Source organism: Bubalus bubalis, chromosome 3, assembly GCF_019923935.1.
Source record: "Bubalus bubalis isolate 160015118507 breed Murrah chromosome 3, NDDB_SH_1, whole genome shotgun sequence".
Classification (NCBI taxonomy): domain Eukaryota; kingdom Metazoa; phylum Chordata; class Mammalia; order Artiodactyla; family Bovidae; genus Bubalus; species Bubalus bubalis.
The window spans coordinates 1,381,932-1,405,745 of record NC_059159.1 but is presented as its reverse complement, the minus strand read 5'-3'; the positions used below and the strand labels follow the sequence as shown (position 1 = coordinate 1,405,745).

The 23,814-nt window shown below is 55.4% G+C and overlaps 1 protein-coding gene across 5 annotated transcripts in view; it reads left to right on the top strand.

The window, feature by feature from the left end:
* The window catches only part of RGS9 (regulator of G protein signaling 9), a 63,715-nt gene that overhangs the window by 14,578 nt on the left and 25,323 nt on the right, over window positions 1-23,814 (top strand). For 3 of the 5 annotated variants that reach the window (XM_044938484.2, XM_044938483.2, XM_044938485.2), the window contains 8 exons: window positions 850-946; window positions 2,937-2,987; window positions 4,026-4,132; window positions 4,316-4,367; window positions 4,598-4,656; window positions 6,118-6,194; window positions 10,148-10,229; window positions 14,197-14,268. In XM_044938484.2, the coding sequence (XP_044794419.2) occupies window positions 871-946; window positions 2,937-2,987; window positions 4,026-4,132; window positions 4,316-4,367; window positions 4,598-4,656; window positions 6,118-6,194; window positions 10,148-10,229; window positions 14,197-14,268 (576 nt within the window). In that variant the 5' untranslated portion in view covers window positions 850-870. The remainder of the gene's footprint in view (window positions 1-849; window positions 947-2,936; window positions 2,988-4,025; window positions 4,133-4,315; window positions 4,368-4,597; window positions 4,657-6,117; window positions 6,195-10,147; window positions 10,230-14,196; window positions 14,269-23,814) is intronic. The other 2 variants (XM_006061892.4, XM_045164730.1) reach the window with 1 other exon arrangement.

Here is a 23,814-nt window from a genome sequence, read left to right as displayed (position 1 = left end):
AGTCACATTTTGAGGTCCTGGGGGCCAGGACCTCAACCTATGAATTTGAGGAGTGGGCACCATAAGAGAGTCTCTCGGAGATGAGACCACCAGCCAGAGTCCTGTGGTTTCCTCCCTGGAGAGACCCCGGGGGGACTTCCCTGGGGAACATCTGAGGACGGTGGACCCAAACCCCGAATATTCTCGAGGTCCCTTTGGTGCTCCCCCTCCCACCAGCCCCCCTTTCTGAGAAGTGTGACACCTGCCAGGGAGAAATCTGACTCCCCTCATTGTGTTTTTAAAATAACTCTCATTATTCCTCCTCGGAAGGTTATTTTCAAACCCTTTGTAACTAGATTTTTTTTTTTTTTAATGCAAAGAGAAGGAATCAAACCCCCTGACTTTCTGCTGGAGAAACTCAGGTTTCTAACTCATACCTTGGGTTTCTATTCTCCAATGTATGGGTGCCTGGACTCCATGAAATGCTGCTATTTCATCTCATACAAGTTTTGGGATAAACGTGGACTTTCTTCTGGGAGCTAACATGGGAAACGGGGCCCCGGGCTCTCACGTCTGAATAGCAGGCAGCCCTGGAAGGAGCAGGTGTGTCCCAGGCTCACGGGCGGGCGTGAGTGCAGAAGTGGTGCCTCCTGTGGCCCGAGGCCCCTCGATCCCCACCCGTGTCCAAGAGAAGCACCCCCTCCACCCCCCTCCCGGGGTGTCTCCTCGCTCCCCTCTACTGTGAGCCTCTCGGCTGGCCCAGTGGCCTGAGACAGCAGTGGGCTCCTGGTTGTAAGCGCCCCATGTTCCTCTTGGCATATTTTGCTCCCTCGGTGCCACTCAGCTGACCCGGGCGGTTCTGTCTTGCAGATCGAGGCCCTTGTGAAGGACATGCAGGACCCGGACACAGGGGTCAGGGTGCAGAACCAGAAGGTCACGGTCGTCAGCATCCCTCACGCCATGACGGGTAAGGTGTCTGGCCATTTGGTCTTGGCCTGAACAGACCACACACAGGTGTTGGCAAACTAGAGCCCACGGGCCAGAAGCAGCCCCTGTTCTGTATTTGCAAATAAAGTTTTATTGGAACAGATCCACGTCCCCATTTATGTATTATTGGTGGCTGGTTTTGCACTGCAGTGGTAGAGTTAACACCCCCCCTCCCCCCCCACACACGAGTCCAGTGTTCAGCCTCTCATCCCTTGTCTAGGGGTGTGAGACACACTGTCCTTCCTGGCACCTGGGGCCCCCTCAGTTCCCAGATTTGGGGCACTGCCCACTCAGCCACGGTCCCCCTCGTTTCTCCTACGTGGGTGAATCCCAACTGCAGTCGGAGTCTCTGTCGTGTAGCATCGGCACTGATTAAAGCAGACTGGGCCAGGGCTGCTGCCCCCTCGGAGGGCAGGTGACCGGGACTTAGGGGACGACGGGGCTGACGTGCGAGCTGAGATCAGCACAGATCACATGGTGGACGCCCCGGGAGCCCCCTAATCCCATCTGATCTATTTCAGGAAGCGCCCAAGTGGATGCGAAAGTCCTCGGCTCCTTGGCGGGGAGCGCTAACCCGTCTTCTGCCAGCTGGGGGCGGGGGGACTCCTTTTCTTGGTGTGCACACCTCTGTGTAGAGACGTGGGGTGGACCGTCTAATAACACACCCAGTCCTGGGATTTTAAGTCAGATTTTAGGTGAAGAAGTCTGCTTTTGAATAAGCAAGGGGCTGAATAAAGGCGAGAGCGACAGGGGCCCCTCTGGGAGCTGTCACGGTGGGCACGTGGACGTGGGGAGTGGGTGGCTGGACATGTGTGCTCCCAGGACGTGTGTAGGAAGGGGCGGGTATGGGCCGTCCCCCCTCAGCCGTGCTGTGCCCCCCACCCCAGGGCACAGGCAGTGGGGTTTAGACCCTGGCTCCCCCCCTGTGGTGTGTTTCATGGGCCAGTTTCCACTCAGGCAGGGCACCTAGCTCAGCCCTTGGGAAGCAGGCTGGGGTTGCTAGAAAGAGTGGTGGTTGGCATTTGCACGATGGCTTCGGAGCTGGGGTGCATCTTTGTTCTGAGATGATGCTGCTGTCTCTGACAAGGAGCATGTCCTGCTGAGGGGCCAGGGACCTGGCCGAGCAGGAGACGCGCAGCTTCCTTGAGGTCCCGTGTCCACTCTCGGCTGGCTGGTGGGGCTCAGCTTGTCCTGGCCCTTGGATCAATGTGAATCCTTGGGAGGGGCTCCCCGTGCCCCGATCTTGTCCCCGTCTGCCTCCCCTGCCTTCTTGCTCGCTGGCCTCCCATCTGCATTGCCCTCGGGCCAGCCCTCGGATGTGCAGGGCTCAAGGGCAGACAGAGCCCACGTTCCACAGTCTGAAGTTGTAAACGAGACTACAGAGTGTTCCTAAGAAAGTGTCTCGTCCTTCTACTTTGACAGAAGCCTTTATGATGACCTGAAAAGCCAGGCTTGGATGTACCACTGGCCATCAGAGTTTTGCTGGGGAACGTAGGGGCATCAGAGACCCAGCACCCCGACCCCCTTGCACCCCCTTCCCCTCCCATCTGGGTTCTCATTACTGCCAGGACTGAGCTCCATCCAGAGTTCCATGGACAGCTTGCTTTGGGGCTGTTTTTTTTCCAATCGTCAAGACTTAGTCTGTTTACTTCCCTCTTGATGGATGACAGTCCAGGCACCCGTTATTGTATCAATAAGAAAAGAGAGTCAGTACCTCTGAGAGGTGAAGGCTGAGGGGGTGGTGGGGACATGGGGTGGAAGTCTGGCTGGATTCACATTATGGGCAGCCCTGAGTCATGGGCTGGGGGTTCGGACTGGACATAGTTGGGGGGTGGGGTGCAGGGAGGTCCCTGGAAGATCTGAGCAGCAGGACGAGATCACGGCTGGACAGGGAGGCGGCCAGTTGGGTGGCAGCCTGTGGGTGGGTGTCGGGGAGGCTCTGACGTTGGCCAGACCCTTCTGCTTTGCAGGAAGTGACGTCCTCCAGTGGATCAGCCAGCGCCTGTGGATCTCTGGACTGGGTGAGAGCTCCTTCTGTCCTCAGCCTGCCTGAGGGCTGCTGTGGGCATCACCCTGGGGCGTATCTGGGTGTGGCTGGGTGGGGCTCAGCCCGTGTCTCTGAGAAACTGACCTTTTAATTGGCGAGTTGAAGCCTTTGTGAGTAAAACAGCCAGACTCAACATGGAAGGGGTGATAACCGGGGGGACGCAGTTGTTTTTTCATACAAAATACTGAGAGTGTGTAAGTCACAGGCTTCCCTGGTGGCTCAGATGTTAAGAATCTGCCTGCAAGGTGAGAGACCCAAGTTTGATTACTGGGTAAGGATGATCCCCCGAAGAAGGGAATGGCAACCCACTCCATTCTTGGCTGGAAGAATCCCATGGACAGGGGAGCCTGGCGGGCTAGGGGGCTAGTCCATGGGGTTGCAAAGAGTCAGACATGACTGAAGTGACTAATATGACCACTGCTATTAAGTCGCAGGAGTAATTGGGGAGGAGTCAGTCAAGAAGGACTTCCTGGAGGGGGTGATGCACACGTACACTTGGTCTGGAAGGACATGATGCCTGTGAAGTGTGGAGGGGAGCTCAGAGGGCCTGGACCCGGGGGGCAGGCAGAATCCAGCTTGGGGCAGAAGTCAACCGTGAACTTGGGGCAGAAGTCGACCACCCCTTCCTGCCTCTCACGGGGTGAAGAAGGGTCTGTTGGTCAGAGACACTCTCCCTGCTCCTGGGTTTCTTCAGACTCAACGGTGTTCCTCCAGGAAGTCCCCATTTATCACCCCAAACCTTGCCCCCATCAGCCCTGGGGTTCACTGGCTCCCCTCCAGACGCACTGAGTTGTCACTGGGGCAACCAGGCTGGGGGACACTCTGGGACCGTCTCCCCAGCTGGTACTTGTCCACAGTGAAGGTCGGGAACCGCTGCTCCCACTTCTTGGCGAAAGTGCCGTGAGGATGGGGGCACCCGTCCTGGAGTTTGGGGTGCTGTGCGGGGGCGGGCAGTGAGCTTCTGCTCTTGGCCCCTGCTCTTAACTTCGTTGTCTCACCTGCTCCTCCCCAGAGGCCCAGAACTTGGGCAACTTCATTGTCAAGTACGGCTACATTTATCCCCTGCAAGACCCCAGGAACCTCACTCTGAAGCCCGACAGCAGCCTCTATCGATTCCAGGTGAGCCTCGGCCGTGACCTGGGGTCAGTGGGGCAGGATGTCATCTGGAGGTTTACCGGTCGGCTTCACGTCCCCCCAGAGCTTTAGAAACGGTGGCAGCGGCGGAGGCACGTTTCAGGCTACGGGGCGGGGGGCCCGGGGCGCACGGCCCGTGTCAGCCTGGCCGCCTGGTTTCTCTCACAGACGCCGTACTTCTGGCCCACCCAGCAGTGGCCGGCTGAAGACGTCGACTACGGTAAACGGCGCCCACCCCAGGCCTGGCGAGGGCTCCCCGTGCTGCCTAGCTGCACGCTGCGTCTTGGCGGCGTCTGCGGCCGTCAGAACCTTGTCTGTGTTAGGAGTGGCTCCTGGGGGCGGGAGCGGGTCTGGGAGTGTCCTGTCTGCCACGCTGAGCACGGCAGCCTAGCTCATAGGGGGGTTTCGACAAGCGATGAGGGTGGAAAATGGTGTTGTTTTCTTTTCCAGCCATCTATCTGGCCAAGCGAAATATCAAGAAGAAAGGGATTTTAGAGGAATACGAGAAGGTATGGAGACGCTTTTGCGTATAGGTCCTTGTCATTGAGTGCAGTGCAGTCTTGAGCTGCTTCCCCCGTCCCCCTGTTACTCCATTCACACGTGCGCTCATCACCCCTCCATCCCTCATCCCCATCCCTCATCCTGTGCCCATCCATCATCCACCCATATATTAATATTTGGAAGCAGCTGGTTGGAGTAAATTCTCCCCCACGTTGTGCTACGGTTTCTCCTGCTGTAGTTTAAGCCTTTGTCTCAGTAACTCCTGGGCTCACAGTAGCGACTGCTTTCCTTTCTGTCCCCAAATAAGAGGAGTTAACATGTGTGATAATGCACATTATAGGAGGGACAGATTTTTTAAAAACACTTTTTATTTTGTGGTGGAGTATAGCGGATTAACGCTCTTGTAATAGTGCCAGGTGGACTGCAAAGGGACCCAGCCACACATACACATGTGTCCATTCTCCCCCAAACTCCTCTGCCATCCATGCTGGCACACAATGCTGAGCAGAGTTCCATGTGCTGGACAGGAGATCCTTGCTTATCCACTTTAAATAGAGCCGTGTGCACAGGTCCATCCCAGACTCCCTGACCAGCCCTTCCCGGCATCCTCCCCACCTGCAACCATAAGCTCCTTCTCTAAGTCTGCGAGTTTCTTTGTGTTTTGTAAACAAGTTACTTTGTATCATTTCTTTTTAGATTCTGCATATAAGGGGTGTCATACGCTATTTCTCCTTCTCTGTCTGATTTACATCACTCAGTATGACTATCTCTAGGTCCAGGATGGAGAGATTTGAACCTGAGTGTGAGACGGGAAAACAGCAGTGCAGGCTTTTGTTTTGGGCAGAATTTCTCAGAGAACACACCCTAATCCTCAAAAGGCTAGGTTTCTGGGCAGATGGCAACAATCTTGCTGTGTTTACTTTTTGAAAGTGAGAGTGTTAGTTGCTAAGTTGTATTCAACTCTTTGCGACTCCATGGACTGTAGCCCTCCAGGCTGCTCTGTCCATGGAATTCTCCAGGCAAGATAGTGGAGTCGCTTGCCGTTCCGTTCTTCAGGGGATCTTCCCGACCCAGGCCACATTGCAGATTCTTTACTGTCTGAGCCACCAGGGAAGCCCCAAACACGCTTTTAGAAGGGCCAGCATCACACACAGTGTTAGGTTGTAGCTCTGTGGGTTTGTGGTGCTCTGCTGTTGACTGTTAAGTTTCCACATTCTTCTCCACACAACTCCCATCTTCGTAATCAGACTAGGATACATTTATTTAAAAAAAAAAAAAAATCCAAGCCCACCTGTGGCTTCTGTTGTGAAAGCTTGTTGAGGATTCGGCATCACCCTACGAATGAGGCCTTTGCACAGCTGGTGGGGAGGGGCGTTTGGCTAGGTCTCCTGGTTGACTAGGGCTCCCTGCCCACTGCACACAGCAGAGCTCCTGAGGCTCAGTGTTCTCATTTTGTCTTCCTCCTCTAGGAAAACTACAATTTCTTGAACAAAAAAATTAACTACAAGTGGGACTTTGTCATCATGCAGGCCAGAGAGCAGTACCGGTGAGTCGGCGCTCGCCCTGGTCCTCTGGTATCCCTCTGCCCTCCCCTCCTTCCTTGTGTCTTTAAAAAAAAAAAGAGCTTTTATTAGGCGTCTGTGTTAAACAGCGGGCTAGGCCTAGGCGTAGGGAAGGGAGAGGCATTGTCTGGGGAGCTGGAGGCAGCGGAGAGGGGTGTCTGGAGGGGACGGGGTGGGAGGATGGTGGCGGGGTAGGGAGGGGGAGGAGCGGCAGGCGGTGGGAGGACGGTGGCGGGGCAGGGAGGGGGAGGAGCGGGGCTGGGGGCGCGGTGGGGGGGCAGGGAGGGGGAGGAGCGGGGCTGGGGGCGCGGTGTGGGGGGCAGGGAGGGGGAGGAGCGGGGCTGGGGGCGCGGTGTAGGGGCAGGGAGGGAGGAGCGGGGCTGGGGGCGCGGTGTGGGGGGCAGGGAGGGGGAGGAGCGGGGCTGGGGGCGCGGTGTAGGGGCAGGGAGGGAGGAGCGGGGCTGGGGGCGCGGTGTGGGGGCAGGGAGGGAGGAGCGGGGCTGGGGGCGCGGTGTAGGGGCAGGGAGGGAGGAGCGGGGCTGGGGGCGCGGTGGGGGGGCAGGGAGGGAGGAGCGGGGCTGGGGGCGCGGTGGGGGGGCAGGGAGGGGGAGGAGCGGGGCTGGGGGCGCGGTGGGGGGGGCAGGGAGGGAGGAGCGGGGCTGGGGGCGCGGTGGGGGGGGCAGGGAGGGGGAGGAGCGGGGCTGGGGGCGCGGTGTAGGGGCAGGGAGGGAGGAGCGGGGCTGGGGGCTTGGTGTGGGGGGCGCCCGCCTGAAGTGGAGCTGGCACAGAGAGTGGCAGGAGTGAGGCTGGAGGTGTCGCATCCAGACTGGGAGAGGGTACTCTGCTCAGCACTGCTGGATGGTGAGCCGCCTCAGTTCACATGTCATGAGCTCAAAGAAGTTTATCTTTTTAAAAAAAAATGTTATCAGAGTGTAGTTAGAGAAGGAAATGGCAACCCACTCCAGTATTCTTGCCTGGGAAATTCCATGGCCAGAGGAGCCTGGTGGGCTACAGTCCACGGGGTCACACAGAGTCAGACACGACTGGGCGGCCACACAGCAACAGTAGTTGGTGAGCAGTGCTGTGTTAGTTTTGGGTGTCTGGCAAAGTGGATCATCAGTCACACATACACACGTGCCCACTCTTTTTAGATTCTTTTCTCATGTGGGTCAGTACAGAGTAGTGAATCGAGTTCCCTGTGTATACAGTAGGTTCTTATTAGTTACCTCGTTTATACACGGTAGCGTGTGTATGTCTGTCCCAATCAAAGAAGCTTTTCTGATTAGCAGTTATTACTGCACACAGATCACCCTGAAGCTTCATGCTCCAAATGGCAACAGTTGTTTTCCGCTCAAGGAAGTTTCCGCAGCTCTGGAGTCGGGGACGGCTTGGTTGGAGGTTGTGGATCAGAGCCTCTCGTGTGGCTGCAGCCACGAAACAGTCACACAAGTAGTCAGGAAGCAAATATAAAATGACGTGTTGGGTCATGAACTTTAAGGACATGGCCTGTGCACTCTCACGCAGAACCAAGGATGGCCCCGTGGCGCTTTTAAATCTATCTACAGTTCTGAGGCCTTCCCACGTGGCTCAGCGGTAAAGAATTCACCTGGAGTACGGGAGACCCAGGTTTGATCCCTGGGTCGGGAAGGGCCCCTGGAGAAGGGCATGGCAACCCACCCCAGTATTCTTGCCTGGAGAACCCCATGGACAGCGGAGCCTCGTGGACCACAGTTCATGGGGTCACAGAGAGTTGGACACTGAGCGCCCGAGCACGCATGCACGGTTCTGTGACCCCTGTCCACCGTGAGGGGGAGGGCTTGGCGTTCACCCCTTCCTCCCCTCAGAGTCTCTCCAGGAGGTCCCTTGGCCTTCCTCACAGCATGAGGCATCTCACTGCCTACAGGTGGTCGGAAGCTCTGAGGGCAAATACCACAGGGAAGGAAGGTGGCGGCTGCCCGCTTTGATGGCCCAGCCTCAGAAGCTGCACAGGGCCGTCTTCCTGACGTGCTCTGTTGGTCAAAACAGCCGGAAACCCCATCCGGTCTCTGAGGGAGACGACACAGACCCCCCTTACAGTGGGGGGAACCGTAGACAGATTTATAAAGCGCCACAGTGGCCACCCCGATCCTGCATGCAGTACACGGAATGTGTCCCTAGAGCACACAGCGAAACTTGTGATTTTGTATTTATTGCTCGACTCTTTCTGTAACATTTAGACCAGAAGCTATTCAAGGGCAAGACACATGTTTGTGTGTCACGCCGGTGACTTAAACAGCAGACGTTCATTTTCTCACAGGCCTGGAGGCGGGGAAGTCAGAGTTCACGGTTCCGCCAGGGTTTGGTTTCTGATGGTGCCTCTCTTCTCGGCTTGCAGATGGCTGGCGGCCTTTTTGTTGGGGGAGGGTGGTGGGGAGAGGAGAGAGGCTGTCCAGTGTCTTCTGTTTCCCAGGCACGAATCCTATCCTAAAGGCCCCACCCACATGACCTCATCTAACTGCTTCTAAACTCTTAAGTGCTTCTTAAAGGCCCTACCTCCAGGTACTGTCACACCAGGAGCTAGGGCTGCAGCACATGAATTTTGGGGGAGAGTTGCTAACGTTCAGACCTCCACAGTCTGGTTTTCCCAGTGCTTGGATCAGAGTGGAGATCAATAAATACAACATCAAATGACTGTGGGAATGAGTGCATAATTGATCAATTAAGGGATACTTTTGCTTTAAAGATCATAAAGTGACAAACTAAGATAACTCCTCGCTCAGGCTTCTCTTGGAGCCCATTCCTCACGACTCTCCTCCAATAAGCTCCGTCGCAGACAAGCAAAGCCAGAGAGGACACAGCAGTAAATTAGCCCTCGACTGTATTTCCAGGGCTGCCAGCATTATGGAAAGTCCCCAGTGCCCCAGGCCATCTGTGGCCCATCTGCCTGGCTCGTTTACCCAGTAGAAGATCCACTTAGGTTGGCAAGGGGCAGTGTTTATAGTTAACTTCTGGAGGAGGTTGCAGAGTGCCCCACGGGAAGGGCCCTCCCCGCCCACCTTGCTCGCTGGGTGTCCTGAAGTTACTCAAACACGTGAGCTGGCACACGAACCCGCCGACCAAGTCTTGAGAGGGTGTGTGCGTCATCCTTCGTTGCCTGGGAGAACGAGCCTCCCCGAGCAGAGCTCAGGTCGCCGTGGAAACGGTGCTGACGGGTCCACGGTGGGATAATGAGCACGGCCTTGTTTCCTACCTGTGATGGTGGGGGAGATTGGGATGGGAAGGAACACAAGTAACCTTTCCCAGGAATCAGCTGGGGGGATCAGGAAAACTCTGACTTGGCACAAATTCTCTGAAGCGACAGAGTGGAAGTGACACTGGAGAGAAGCGGGCACTCCCCGTGCAGGCTCTGGAGTTGCTGGCTGCCCCCTCCCTCAGATGTTGATGATTTCGTTTATCAGAGCAGGGAAAGTTCGGAAGCCGGGTGGGTAGATCTCAGCTCCGAAAGGCCTCCGTACTTCTGCAGGGGTGACGTGGGTGGGGATGGTCAGACCCTCAGCTGCTCATGGGGCCTCGATCGCCTCACGCCCCGTCCTCCTGGGGGGAGCTGGACTCTGGGACCCGTCCCCAGTTCAGGTCCCGCCGCTGCCCCTGGTGGCCCCGTGACCCTCAGTGGGGGCTCAGCCTCTCTCTGCTTCAGTCCCTGGGCTGCAAGGTGAGGCTCGCTCACCAGAAGATTCGATGAGTCAATATGTGTAGAAGTTCTGAGCAGGGTACTCAGTGTGTAAGTGTGGTGTTAAGGTTCGCTACCTTCATCATCCTCATTATTATTATGGCAAGTAAAGCTTATCTGGGCAGATCTGGAGAGTGGCCCAGAATGGGGTCCGTCAGGAAGGGGGGCCATCAGTGAGCAAAGCATGCAGCATCTTCCTGGCTTCCAACGTGGCTTGTGGCTTTTCAGGGCCGGGAAGGAGCGGAACAAGGTGGACAGGTACGCGCTGGACTGCCAGGAGAAGGCGTACTGGCTGGTGCACAGGTGCCCTGTGAGTACCCTCCTGGCCCACCCGCCTCCTCTCACACCTGCCCGCCCCACCATACTCCCCACCCCCGTATGGCTCGTCTGTCTGGGGCTGGAACTGAATCTGCAGGAGCTCAGTGTGGGCTCGCGTCCAGGGTCCTCTGGCTGGAAGAGGAAATGGACTGACTGGATGGAGTCTGCCCGCGGCCCGTCCGTTGGTGTCAGGATGGAGCGAAGTTCCCTAACGGAGGGACCGGAATGAGTCTGCCTTGTGTGAGGGCTGGGACTCGATGCCTTGGAAAAAGAACATAAGAAGAAAAACTGTACTTCCCTGGGGGTCCAGTGGTTAAGACTCTGCTCCCCGTGCAGGGGCTTAGGTTCAATCTCTTGTCGGGGAACTAAGATGCCACACATTGCATGGCGCGGCCAAAAAATTAAAAGAAGAAGAAGAGGAAAGAACTAGAGCCCAGGTCGCACGGCAGAAGCAACCCCGCGTTGCGGGAACTGGAGTCACCTCGCGGTGGCCACGCTCCAGTGTTCCCGCGCCGCCTCTCCCTTCCTTGTCTGCGTCCTGTCCCGCTGGTGGGGGCGGGAGGAGGGGGTGAGCATGTGGTCAGCCTGGGGGTTCGAGTGCGGGGCTCGGGGGTGGTAAGAGGCCGAGAGAGACCAGCCGTGACGGCCACGTGCCCTGTCAGCTCGTTCCCAGGAAGGCCGGCCTCGCCCCGCAGTGCAGCAGAGGCGGTGTCTGTTCATGCCTGCGTCGGACCCCGATCGCTGCAGGTGAAAGGATTCTGAACAGTCAGCTGTTCAGAACTGAGTTCTCAGAACCAGAGTGACCTGCGTCCCCCACGGTGTCCAAGCTCCCGGACTGTTTGAACTTGGAGCCATCAGGGTTTGGCCGTTTTGCTCATTTTCTTTCTGGATTCAGAACAGACCGCCCATAGGTGTTCCGCCTGTGAAGGCGTTGGTGTGGACGCCGTGCTGGCCTGGGCTCCACGCTAGGCCTCATGGTGTGATTTCTTTCTCCTTCAGAAAAAGCTTGTTCCTCTCTTTGGCTATCTCAGGTCCTCGCTGCGGCACGCGGGGTCTTTGGCTGCGGCGTGTGGGATCCAGTTCCCCGACCGGGGACTGAAGCCGGCCTGAGTGTTGGGAGCACGGAGTCTTGGCCACGGGAGCACCAGGGACGTCCCTGTGCGCACGTTCTTACGTCACCTCTCAGCCTGCATGGGAGGCACTGTAATTAGTCTCATTTTGCTGATGAGGGAGCAGAGCCCCAGGGCTGGTGCTGACTCCCTGTGAGAGCCGGCGCCCCGCTCTCCCTCCTGGAGAGCTCCTCTGCCTCCCACGACAGCGTCACGTGGTGTCACTGAGTGTGCAAGGCCTTTGTCACCTCCTCAGTCATGAGAGCATCGCGTGATTGCTGCTCAGAGTTACCTGCCCCCTCGTGGGTGGCCCTGGGGAGCTGTGTTCAGAACACGGCCTGATGTGAAAGAGCAGACGCGAGCAGATGTGAACAGATGTGAACAGATGTGAGCACACGCGAGCAGATGTGAACAGACGTGAGCACATGTGAACACATGAGCAGACATGAGCACACGTGAAAGACGCGAGCAGACGTGAACAGACACAAGCAGACGTGAACAGACGTGAGCAGACATGAACAGTGTGAGCACGCAAACAGACGTGAGAAGACGTGAAGAGATGTGAACAGACGTGAGCACACGTGAAAGGCGTGAGCAGACATGAACAGACGAGAGCAGACACAGACGTGAACAGCATGAGCACATGTGAACAGACATGAGCAGATGTGAACAGACGTGAGCAGACATAAACAGACGAGAGCAGACGTGAACAGCGTGAGCACATGCGAACAGGCGTGAGCAGACATGAACAGATGTGAACAGACGTGAGCACACGTGAAAGACACAAGCAGACGTGAGCAGATGCGAGCAGACATGAACAGATGTGAACAGACATGAGCACACGTGAAAGACATGAGCAGACGTGAGCACACGTGAAAGACACGAGCAGACACGAACAGACGTGAACACACGTGAAAGACACGAGCAGACGTGAACAGACATGAGCACACGTGAAAGACACGAGCAGACGTGAACAGATGTGAGCACATGTGAAAGACGCGAGTAGACGTGAGCAGACGCGAGCAGACATGAACAGATGTGAACAGACATGAGCACACGTGAAAGACACGAGCAGACGTGAACAGATGTGAACAGATGTGAGCACACATGAAAGACATGAGCAGACGTGAGCAGACATGAACAGACGTGAGCACATGTGAGCAGACGTGAGCAGACACAAAGCCGCTATCACACCCCGGCCCCCTCCCGGCTGCCCGTCTCCATCGGAACTGGACCGGGAGTTGGGGACGAGACCAGGGTGTCCCTGAGTCTCCGCTCCCTGTTTTTTTAAAACTCTCAGCCTCTCAGTGGCCTGGAGCATCGGGATGAGGGCTGAGTCTTGTCTGAGGAGCATCCGCTTTAAAGTCTGTCTTGGGCAGGGATGGAGCGACCGACTGACAGGCTAGCAGCCCAGGCCATCAGACGGTCTCCGGGAGCACTCATCCAGAGCGTCCGCCCTGGGCTGCACGCAGCTGCGCGGCTCCCCGTCTGCTGACGGCCACCGCCGGGCCACCGCCGCCCTTGTTTCCTGTGCCCTGACGTCAGCTCTGAGGGGTCTCCATTCCAGCTGCCTCTGGGGTCCCAGAAATTGCATCAGAGTGTGGGTCAACTGTGTGTGTGTGTGTGTGTGTGTGTGTGTGAGAGAGAGAGAGTGTAACACTGTTTTCCATCTCCCTGGGATGGGAGGTCCCAGATGGTTGCCTGCACCAAACAAACAGAGGAAGTGAAAGACCTGAATTGCTGGCCTGAAGGAGTTCAGAGCTGGAGCAGGACTGGCCGGGGAGGCGGCCTATGGGAGGTCCCAGATGGTTGCCTGCACCAAACAAACAGAGGAAGTGAAAGACCTGAATTGCTGGCCTGAAGGAGTTCAGAGCTGGAGCAGGACTGGCCGGGGAGGCGGCCTGGTGGAGGCGGCAGAGCCGGAGACCAGCTCTGGGCCAGGCCCCTCCACCATGATCTTAGGGTGAACACGAGGCCTTGCCTGGTGACAGCGACCCTCCGTTGTGAGCTTCCATTGTGCTAAATCCTCACAGGAACCAGACAGACAGGAGGGCTCATCTCTGGTTCTCAGCACAGAGAAGTCGTTTCCAAGATCCTCCCCCAGCCAGGAGATGGCAGAATCCAGATCAGAACTTCTGGGTGCTTGACTGAAGCCCAGACTCTCCAGAGCAGTGAACCGTGGAGCGCAGCAGTTGGAAGGCCCCTGTGCCAATCCCATGAACTCCGATCCAGTCTGCGTGTTAATCCATCCATCCACCCACCTACCCACCCACCCTTCCATTTATTTATCCATCTATCCACCCAGTCCCTTGGACTGCAAGGAGATCAAACCAGTCCATCCTAAAGGAAGTCAACCCTGAATACTCATTGGAAGGACTGATGCTGAAGCTCCAATGTTTTGGCCACCTGATACAAAAAGGCCGACTCACTAGAAAAGACCCTGATGATGGGAAAGATGGGAGGCAAAAGGAGAAGAGGGTGGCCGAGGATGAGATGGTTAGACAGCATCACTGACTCAATGGACATGCATCTGAGCAAACTCCGAGAGCCTGGAGTGCTGCAGTCCATGGGTCACAGAGAGTCAGACCTTAGTGACTGAACAACCACCACCACCCATCCACCCACCCACCCATCTATCCATCCATCCATCCACCCTCCCTCCCTTCCTCTGGGGATGCTACGGTGGTGGAAGACGCCCCCACCTGGGGAACCTTACACACCCCTGTAGCTCCCCACAGACTGGGCCACAATCCTCAGCTTGGTCTCACGATGGGCAGCTTGGCCAGAATCCAAAGTTAATCAGAAACTGGAGACTCTCCTGGTCCTTACACTGAGTTTTTCCTCATTCAGCCAGGGGTGAACAACGTGCTGGACTACGGCCTGGACCGAGTGACTAACCCAAATGAAGACCAGGTAAACCAGGTCAGTCTGCTGCGTACGTTGGGCAGGGCCTGGGCCGGGGGTCTCAGGCTGGGCAGGTGTCCGCGTGCCGTTGTGTGTCTGCGTCTGTAGGGCAGTGGAGCCTCTGCCCTGAGACGGCCAGGGAGAGGAGGCCTGTGCGCACTGTGGTGTCAGAGAGGGGAGGCCAGGGCAGGGGTTCTGGTCAGGAGGGTGGGCATGGGCAGGCCAGGGCAATGGGGTCTAATGGTTGGTTTTCAGACTCCTGAATCACTTCCCTCTTTGAAAATCTGATGAAACTTATCAACCCGTGTCAGCCAGAGAGGCACAGAAAGGCCTTTTGCGCGCCGCTTCCACCAGTTCCCTTCCCCCTCAAAGACAGTAGGCCCTAGGCTCACAACCCCTGAGTCAACTTTGGGTTCAAACCTTAATCCACATGACAGGACCTGGTCCCTCCACTTTCTTTTGCATCTCAGTCGGCTGGGATCTTTGCTTTTTTTTTTTTTTTAAAGGACCCCTTTCCTTAATAGGCCACCGCTGATGATGAACTGTTTCCTATAATAGGTTTTTACTTAAGGAAATGTGGTTCAGAAGCTGCTGAAACAGAGGGCACCCCGATTAGGGTTTCCCAGGCATGGCACAGTTATTTGGGGCAGATAGTTCTGTGGGGCTATCCCGTGCCTTGTGGGGTGATCCGAAGCACCCTTGGCCTCCCCAACTGGATATCTGTAGCTCCAAGCATCTCCCTGATGTCTCCCAGTCCTGACGATCAGAAGTGTCTCCAGATATCATCTGGTGGTCTTGGGGGCCAAGACTGTCTAGGCTGAGAACACGGGTCCCAGTAAACCAGCCTGTCCCCACTTAAACTAGCTGTGGACGGCTCCCTTGCTTTCTGTCCACCGCTGTATCTGGCAGCAAGCAGCCAGGGGCCTCATTAGCCCCGTGTGTCACCTGTAAGCCTCGGCGGTGCCTGGAAATGCTGGCAGGAAGTCTGACTTGTTTTCTTAGCCCACGGGGACCCGGAGCTCAGGATGACTGTGGGGACCCCCACCAGTGCCTACACGTTTTGGGTGGGGTCCACATGGAGGGCGTCCATGCGCAGAGGACACCCTGGGGACTCCGCTAGGCTCCCTTCCCCTAAATCAGAGCCCCCCTCCCTTGATACATGTTTGGCACCGTCAGCGGCCCTTTCCACATTCCCTGCGTCAGATGACAGATAATTGCCCAGGCCTTGGTGGCTTGGTTGCCATGGAAACAGCATCATCAAGGAAAATACTGAACAGGGCTGGAGATTTGCTTTTTTTGTGGATGCTGGCAGCTCTGGGACCTGTGTGGCCTGGAGGAGGGGGTGTGGAGGGGAGGCCCCCACTCAGCCTGACCAGCCACACACCACACGTGTGTGTGCATGTGTGCATGTGTGTGTGCATGTGTGTACCTGTGTATTATTTGTATCTTTCTGGGTGTATGGTATATGGATATGCATGTCTCTCTGTGTATATTGTATGTATGTATTTTATGTATACAAGCATGTGTGTATATGTGTTTGCATCATATGTGTATATGTGTCTGTATGTATTATGTGTGTATACATGTATATGTATGCCTCTGTATGTGTGCATGTATGTGCACATGTGTGTTATGTGTATATGTGTGTGTTGGGTGTGGATTGTGTGGATGTGTATTTGTGTACATGTGTACGTGTGTTTGTATGGCTGCCCCCTGGGGAGTCACCCCACAGAGCACCCCCGTGAAGCCACTCACTCAGCATCTCAGCCTCCCGCCAAGGCCTGAGCCAGAGGGCCCACCTCTGCCACACACACACACATACACACAATACACATGCATACATACAACACACTCACATACACACAGAGACATATACACACCACACACACGTACACACATAATACATACACACAATACACATACATACAGAGACACACATACATATATACACACAATACACACAGAGACATACACACACAATACACATACATGCATACATACATACAACACACACAGAGAGACACACATACATATATACACATACATACACACTGTGTATGTGTGGTGTGTATATGTGTGTGTGTAGTGTGTGTCTCTGTGTATTGTGTGTATATGTGTCTGTGTGCATGTGTATGTGTTATGTTTGTGTATCTCTGTGTGCATATGTGCATGTGGTGTGTATATGTATCTCTGTGTGTAAGTGTGTGTGTTGTGTGTCTGTGTATTGTGTGGTGTGTATATGTGTCTCTGTGTGTATACGTGTCTCTGTTTATACGTGTCTCTCTGTGTGTGTGTGTTGTATGTGTGTCTGTGTGTATTGTGTGGTGTGTATATGTCTCTGTGTGTATATGTGTCTCTGTGTATACGTGTCTCTGTGTGTATGTACGTGTATTGTATGTGTGTCTGTGTGTATATACTATGTGTGTACCTGTGTGTGGTGTGTATATGTGTCTCTGTGTGTATGTGTGTGTGTTGTATGTTTGTGTCTCTGTGTGTATATATGTATGTGTGTCTTTGTATGTATGTGTATTGTATGCATGCATGTGTGCATGTGTATTGTGTGTATGTATGTCTCTGTGTATTATGTGTATATATGTATGTGTGTCTATGTGTATTGTGTGTATGTATGTATTATGTGTGTACATGTGTGGTGTGTGTGTGTATGTCTCTGTGTGTATGTGTTGTGTGTGTGTATGTATGCATGTGTATTGTGTGTATGTGTGCGTATGTGGCAGAGGCGGGCCCTCTGGCTCCGGCCTTGGCAGGATGGCTGAGATGCTGAGTGAGCAGCTTCACGGGGGTGCTCTGTGGGGTGACTCCCCAGGGGCTGGCCAGCCCCTCCTGGCTGAGCAGGGTCCTCAGGGCCCCTTTCTGGACAAAGGCAGGCAATGCGCTCCTCCAGGAGCCCAAGCCGAGGCTGGGGAGGCTGCGGCCACGGTGCCGGCAGCGGGGGCACAGGGGGCGGTGGGGGGGTGGGGGGCGCCGGGGGGCAGGGGTGGCCGGTGGGCCAGGGGTGCCGGTGGGTGTCACAGCCAGGTACCCACTGTCTTTCTGTTTCTCTCCCACCAGCTCCCCTCCTCCGTCTGCACTCGGGCTGCCCTGGCGCCTTAAGAAGAACAAAGACTTGTAACTCTGCTCGCGGGCCCGCCCCCGGCCCTCCCCCTGGACCTGGGGCCCCCAGCCCTCCTCCCGGGCCCAGGGCGGGTGTGTGTGTGCCCTCTCCCGCAGCTGGACCCAGTGTCCCTGCTTGTCTGGCCTGAGCGCAGGGTGCAGGGAGCGGGCAGCGTGTCCCGGAGGCTGGGTGTCCGGAGGTGTCAGATTTCCGCGCAGTGCTGGTTTGAAGAGGGCTCGTTTCTGACAGTTTGTAAATTCTTGGAAAGACCTCTTTTCCTTAAACAGAGGCAGATGACCCGGAAACTGTAAACACCATGGAAAGAGGGCAGAGGCTGGGGTTTGGCAGGTGCCCGGGGCCCTGGGGGACCCCGTGCCTCAGGCTGGTGGCCGTGGGGCTGCCCAGCCCGGGGAGGAGCCAGCCAGAGCGGGGTGGCCCAGGAAGCGGGTCGTTTTGGTCCTGCCACACCGGCAGGTGGGGCGCCCTAATCTCAGAGGGCACCTGTCCCCACGGGGAGCAGGCTGAGTGGCGGCCAGCCCCAGCCTGGCTGTAGGCAGTGGTGCCAGGGCCGTGCCCCTCCCCTGGACTCCAGCAGGGTCTCCAGGTCGTCTGTGACGAGGGCTGGTGGGAGCTCTGACATCAGGGTGAGGCCCCGCTCCCCGCTTCTGCAGTTGTGTCATCTCGGACAAGCTGTGGCTCAGGCAAGCTCTTGAGCTCAAAGCCTCAGTTTCCTCGTCGGTAAAATGGGAATAAGGAGAGTGCCTCCTTCAGGGGCTGAGCGAGGTCATTTATGCCAAGCGTCTGGAGTGGGATTGGCGTGTGCGCACACTGGCCACAGCAGTGCTCACTGTTGTCATGACCATCTCTCTGCTGCCAGAGAGGGAATCTATGGGGCCCGGAGACCCTCCGCCCTATCTGGGGGGCTCTCCCTCACCCCAGGTGTCCCCCTTCATCCTCCTTTCTTCTCATCCTTCTGCCCTGACTGTTGGTGGCAGAGGCAGGCACATGCCAACGCCACCACCCTGCCTGGCCCTGTGGACGGCTGCGGAGAACAGCGCCGTCCACACCGGTGGCCACTCCAGCCTTTGGGGGAAGGGCAGACACATGGCTCCACGGTCAGGGGCTGTGCCCTGTGGAGCTCCGGCCAGGAGCCCTCCATGAGCAACACCCCTCACCCCATGTGTCCCTGCCACCTGGGGGCAGACAGCTGTCTTCCTCTGGCTCCTGTGCGACCGGCGGGCGGCCGGGGCATCCCTGGATGCCTCTAGGCCGGGGCTCCATGCGGGCTCAGCAAGCGGCTCGTGACGCGGAAGCTCTGGCGTCTGTGCTCACAGCTGGGGACACAGGCGCAGGGGGTGGGCTGCCCGTCCCGGACACACTCTCGGGGCTGGTGAAGCCGGGTGAGAGCTGACGGGCCCGAGCCCCCTCAGGACCTTGTTGACATGTCCCGATGTCCGCTGCGCGGCTTCTGGAGGCTTTGCTGGAGTTTATTCTCTTCTCCCAGCAGCGTGGTGAGAGAGGTCATGCCAGTTCCGTTTTGCGGAGAGAGTGAGCCGTCTGCTCAGGCCGGGCCAGCCGGCGGGCGTGTGGGTCCTCACGGTTCTGTAGCCGCTGCCTCTCCGGGTACCGCCTCCCCATCCCCAGCCGCACCCTGCGGTCCTGCGCCCGGCGCCCCCTTCATGGCAGGGTCTGTGCTCAGGCCCCCAGCTCTACGCTCAGCAGGCCCGCGCTTGCCTTGATGTTCTGCTGTTCTAGAACCTTCTCTAGGTCCCTGGTCCCCTGGAAGCTGTGCGGTCAGTCCCGCCCCCACCGGGACAAGGACTCCTTCTGATGCTCACAGCCTCGGACTCGCGTCTCCTTGGACGGCTGGCCACACCCCTCTCTTTTCTGGTCAGCTTTGCCAGAACCGCTTCCGCTCTCGGATTTCCGGTTTCCGGCGTTTGCCTCTTCCTTTGCTCTCGCGGCCCGTGTTCCCGGCGTCCCTGGGGTCCTCCCCACCTTACGTTTCACTCCACGGCTTGCCCGGCCCTCACCTGTTTCTGCACAGAAACCTGCCTGATTGCCTGACCCCAAGGTCGCTGCTCATCTCTCCCCGGGGTTGCCCAGCCTCTGCCCCCGTCACCCCAGGGCACGACCTTGAGCCCTCCCGCCTTGGACCATCGCCTGCAGCCTGCGTTTGGGTCTCAGGGCTGGCACGCGGGCCACAGGGCTGTGTGTAAACAGTCTCTGGACGTATCCCTATTTGGGCAACTCTGGAAAAATCCCAAGCCAGAATCCTGGGAATGCAGAGAATGCTAAGATTCCTTGGGTGGGTGCTCCTCCTGTAACAGCGTCTTCTTCCCTGGGCTGCGGGATAAAGAGGTGACTTCACCCCAGGAGGACTAGCTGTGGAGACAGTGGGGTTTGTGCATGCCTTCCAGGGTGCAAGACGTGTTTTAGTCTTACAATGAGACGGCTTTCTCAGAATTGCTTAGAAATATGGATGTGTGTACTTTTTAAGGGATTTCCTGGTGGCTCAGATGGTAAAGAGTCTGCCAGCAATGTGGGAGACCCAGGTTCGATCCCTGTATTGGAACGATCCCCTGGAGAAGGAAATGGCAACCTACTCCAGTACTTTTTAATAACTGCACTTTGATTAAATGTTTCTTATGACCTTTTCTGCTTCCCTGGTGGCTCAGAGGTAAAGAACCCACTTGCCAATGCAGGAGACTTGCAGGCGATGCGGATTTGATCCCTGGGTTGGGAAGATCCCCTGAAGTAGGGAATGACAACCCACTCCAGTATTCTTGCCTGGAGAATCCCATGGACAGAGGAGCCTGGTGGGCTACAGTCCACAGAGTTCTAAAGAGTTGGACACGACTGAGCGACTGAGCACACACACGCGTGGCCTTTTCTGTATTGATAGTAATAATCATATTGATAGGTTTGTGAGGCTTTGAAGCCCAGTTAAGTTTAAATTTCACGTAAGCAGCAGATCCTTCTGTCGGTGTGACTGTGTCCCCAGTATTGCCTGGGCATCCTGATCTGCCTCCTGATTGGGGCTAAAGCGGTACCTGCGCGTTCTTGGCAAAAGCATCTGAGCCCTCGTCAGCAGCCAGTGCTTAGGGTCCCGCCCCACGCCAGTCACTCCAGCTTATGTCCCTCTTTACAGATGAGAAGGCAGAGGCTTTCAGCTGCCGGGTAACTTATCCAGAGTCAGGTAGCCGAGAAGTGACAGACCGGGATTTTGACCTCTCTGACCCAGAAGGTCGATACTCTTTTAGTGACCCCCATCCCGTCAAATTCTCTGTCTTTTCAGAGAAGTCCAGAACCCTCTCCCCTACTGCCAAGATACACACTCTCCAGACAGGAGAGAGACTCCCTGTATGTTAACCTAGAGGAGGCAGGTCCCATGGACAGAGGGTTGTTTTTTTTTAATGATATATATATATATATATCATCTGAATATATATATATCACCTGAATATATATATATATACACATACATCTGTGTGTGTGTGTGTGTATATATATATATATACACATCTGAATGCAGAGGTCCAAAGAATAGCAAGAAGAGATAAGAAAGCCTTCTTCAGTGATCAATGCAAAGAAATAGAGGGAAAAACAACAGAATGGGAAAGACTAGATATCTCTTCAAGAAAATCAGAGATACCAAAGGAACATTTCATGCAAAGATGGGCTCGATAAAGGACAGAAATGGTATGGACCTAACAGAAGCAGAAGATATTAAGAAGAGATGGCAAGAATACACAGAAGAACTGTACAAAAAAGATCTTCACGACCCAGATAATCACAATGGTGTGATCACTCACCTAGAGCCAGACATCCTGGAATGTGAAGTCAAGTGGGCCTTAGAAAGCATCACTACGAACAAAGCTAGTGGAGGTGATGGAATTCCAGTTGAGCTATTCAAATCCTGAGAGATGATGCTGCAAAAGTGCTGCACTCAATATGCCAGCAAATTTGGAAAACTCAGCAGTGGCCACAGGACTGGAAAAGGTCAGTTTTCATTCCAATCCCAAAGAAAGGCAATGCCAAAGAATGCTCAAACGACCACACAATTGCACTCATCTCACATGCTAGTAAAGTAATGCTCAAGATTCTCCAAGCCAGGCTTCAGCAATACGTGAACTGTGAACTTCCTGATGTTCAAGCTGGTTTTAGAAAAGGCAGAGGAACCAGAGATCAAATTGCCAACATCCACTGGATCATGGAAAAAGCAAGAGAGTTCCAGAAAAGCATCTATTTCTGCTTTATTGACTATGCCAAAGCCTTTGTGTGGATCACAATAAACTGTGGAACATTCTGAAAGAGATGGGAATACCAGACCACCTGATCTGCCTCTTGAGAAATTTGTATGCAGGTCAGGAAGCAACAGTTAGAACTGGACATGAAACAACAGACTGGTTCCAAATAGGAAAAGGAGTTCGTCAAGGCTGTATATTGTCACCCTGTTTATTTAACTTATATGCAGAGTACATCATGAGAAACGCTGGACTGGAAGAAACACAAGCTGGAATCAAGATTGCCAGGAGAAATATCAATAACCTCAGATATGCAGATGACACCACCCTTATGGCAGAAAGTGAAGAGGAACTGAAAAGCCTCTTGATGAAAGTGAAAGAGGAGAGTGAAAAAGTTGGCTTAAAGCTCAACATTCAGAAAACGAAGATCATGGCATCCGGTCCCATCACTTCATGGGAAATAGATGGGGAAACAGTGGAAACAGTGTCAGACTTTATTTTTCTGGGCTCCAAAATCACTGCAGATGGTGACTGCAGCCATAAAATTAAAAGACGCTTACTCCTTGGAAGGAAAGTTATGACCAACCTAGATAGCATATTCAAAAGCAGAGACATTACTTTGCCAACAAAGGTTCATCTAGTCAAGGCTATGGTTTTTCCTGTGGTCATGTATGGATGTGAGAGTTGGACTGTGAAGAAGGTTGAGCGCCGAAGAATTGATGCTTTTGAACTGTGGTGTTGGAGAAGAGTCTTGAGAGTCCCTTGGACTGCAAGGAGATCCAACCAGTCCATTCTGAAGGAGATCAGCCCTGGGATTTCTTTGGAGGGAATGATGCTAAAGCTGAAACTCCACTATTTGGCCACCTCATGCGAAGAGTTGACTCATTGGAAAAGACTCTGATGCTGGGAGGGATTGGGGGCAGGAGGAGAAGGGGACGACAGAGGATGAGATGGCTGGATGGCATCACTGACTCGATGGACGTGAGTCTGAGTGAACTCCGGGAGTTGGTGATGGACAGGGGGGGCCTGGTGTGCTGCGATTCATGGGGTTGCAGAGAGTCGGACACGACTGAGCGACTGATCTGATATATATATATATATATATATATATATATATATATATATATATATTTTTTTTTTTTTTTTAATAGTTGGGCTTCCCAGGTGGCACTAGTGGTAAAGAACCCGCCTGTCGATGCAGGAGACATAAGAGACGTGGTTTCTATCCCTGGGTCTGGAAGACCCCCTGGAGAAGGAAATGACCACCCACTCCAGTATTCTTGCCCAGAGCTTCCCATGGACAGAGGAGCCTGGTGGGCTGCAGTCCATGGGGTCACAAAGAGTCAGACACGAGTGAGTGACTTAGCACGCATGCAGTGGCTTTACAGTGTTGCATTTCTGCTGTACAAGGAAGTGACCAGTGTACCTGTATCCCCTCCCTCTTGGACCTCCCTCCACCCCACACTGGACATCAGTTTTTAAAGTTAGAAATAAATGCTGACGTCCACGCGGGTGATCCAGGGTGGAGGTGGACAAGCTCTTAGACCCCAAGGAACCTTCTGCAGTCCGATTCCCAGGAGATCGCTGGTAGTTTGGGGGAACCAGAAAGCCCACAGCAAGCCCAGCACCCTGAAAGGATAGTAAAGTCAAGAAGGGAATTAAAATATAAAAAAGTTTAACACCCTGAAGACCGAGATAGTAGCCCAAGAAACGGCAGGTATTAGGCCAGAGACCATGCTGAGTAGACTAGAGGTGAGAGTGCTGGTGGCTGGAGGCATGTGAGGACAGCCCCCGGGGGCCGGGAGACCGTGGACAGGCTGGGCTGCGCGTCCACACCGGGCGCAGGGCCGGGGACAGTGCCCACACAGGGCGCAGGGCCGGGGACACTGAGTAGACTAGAGGTGAGAGTGCTGGTGGCTGGAGGCGTGTGAGGACAGCCCCCGGGGGCCGGGAGACCGTGGACAGGCTGGGCTGTGCGTCCACACAGGGCGCAGGGCCGGGGACAGCGGTCACCCTGGGGCCTGGGCACTGAGGGAGGGTGTCTGAGCCCTGCCCGCTGGGCACCCCGAGCACAGGGCGCAGGGCCGGGGACAGCGGTCACCCTGGGGCCTGGGCACCGAGGAAGGGTGTCTGAGCCCTGCCCGCTGGGCACCCCGAGCACAGGGCGCAGGGCCGGGGACAGCGGTCACCCTGGGGCCTGGGCAC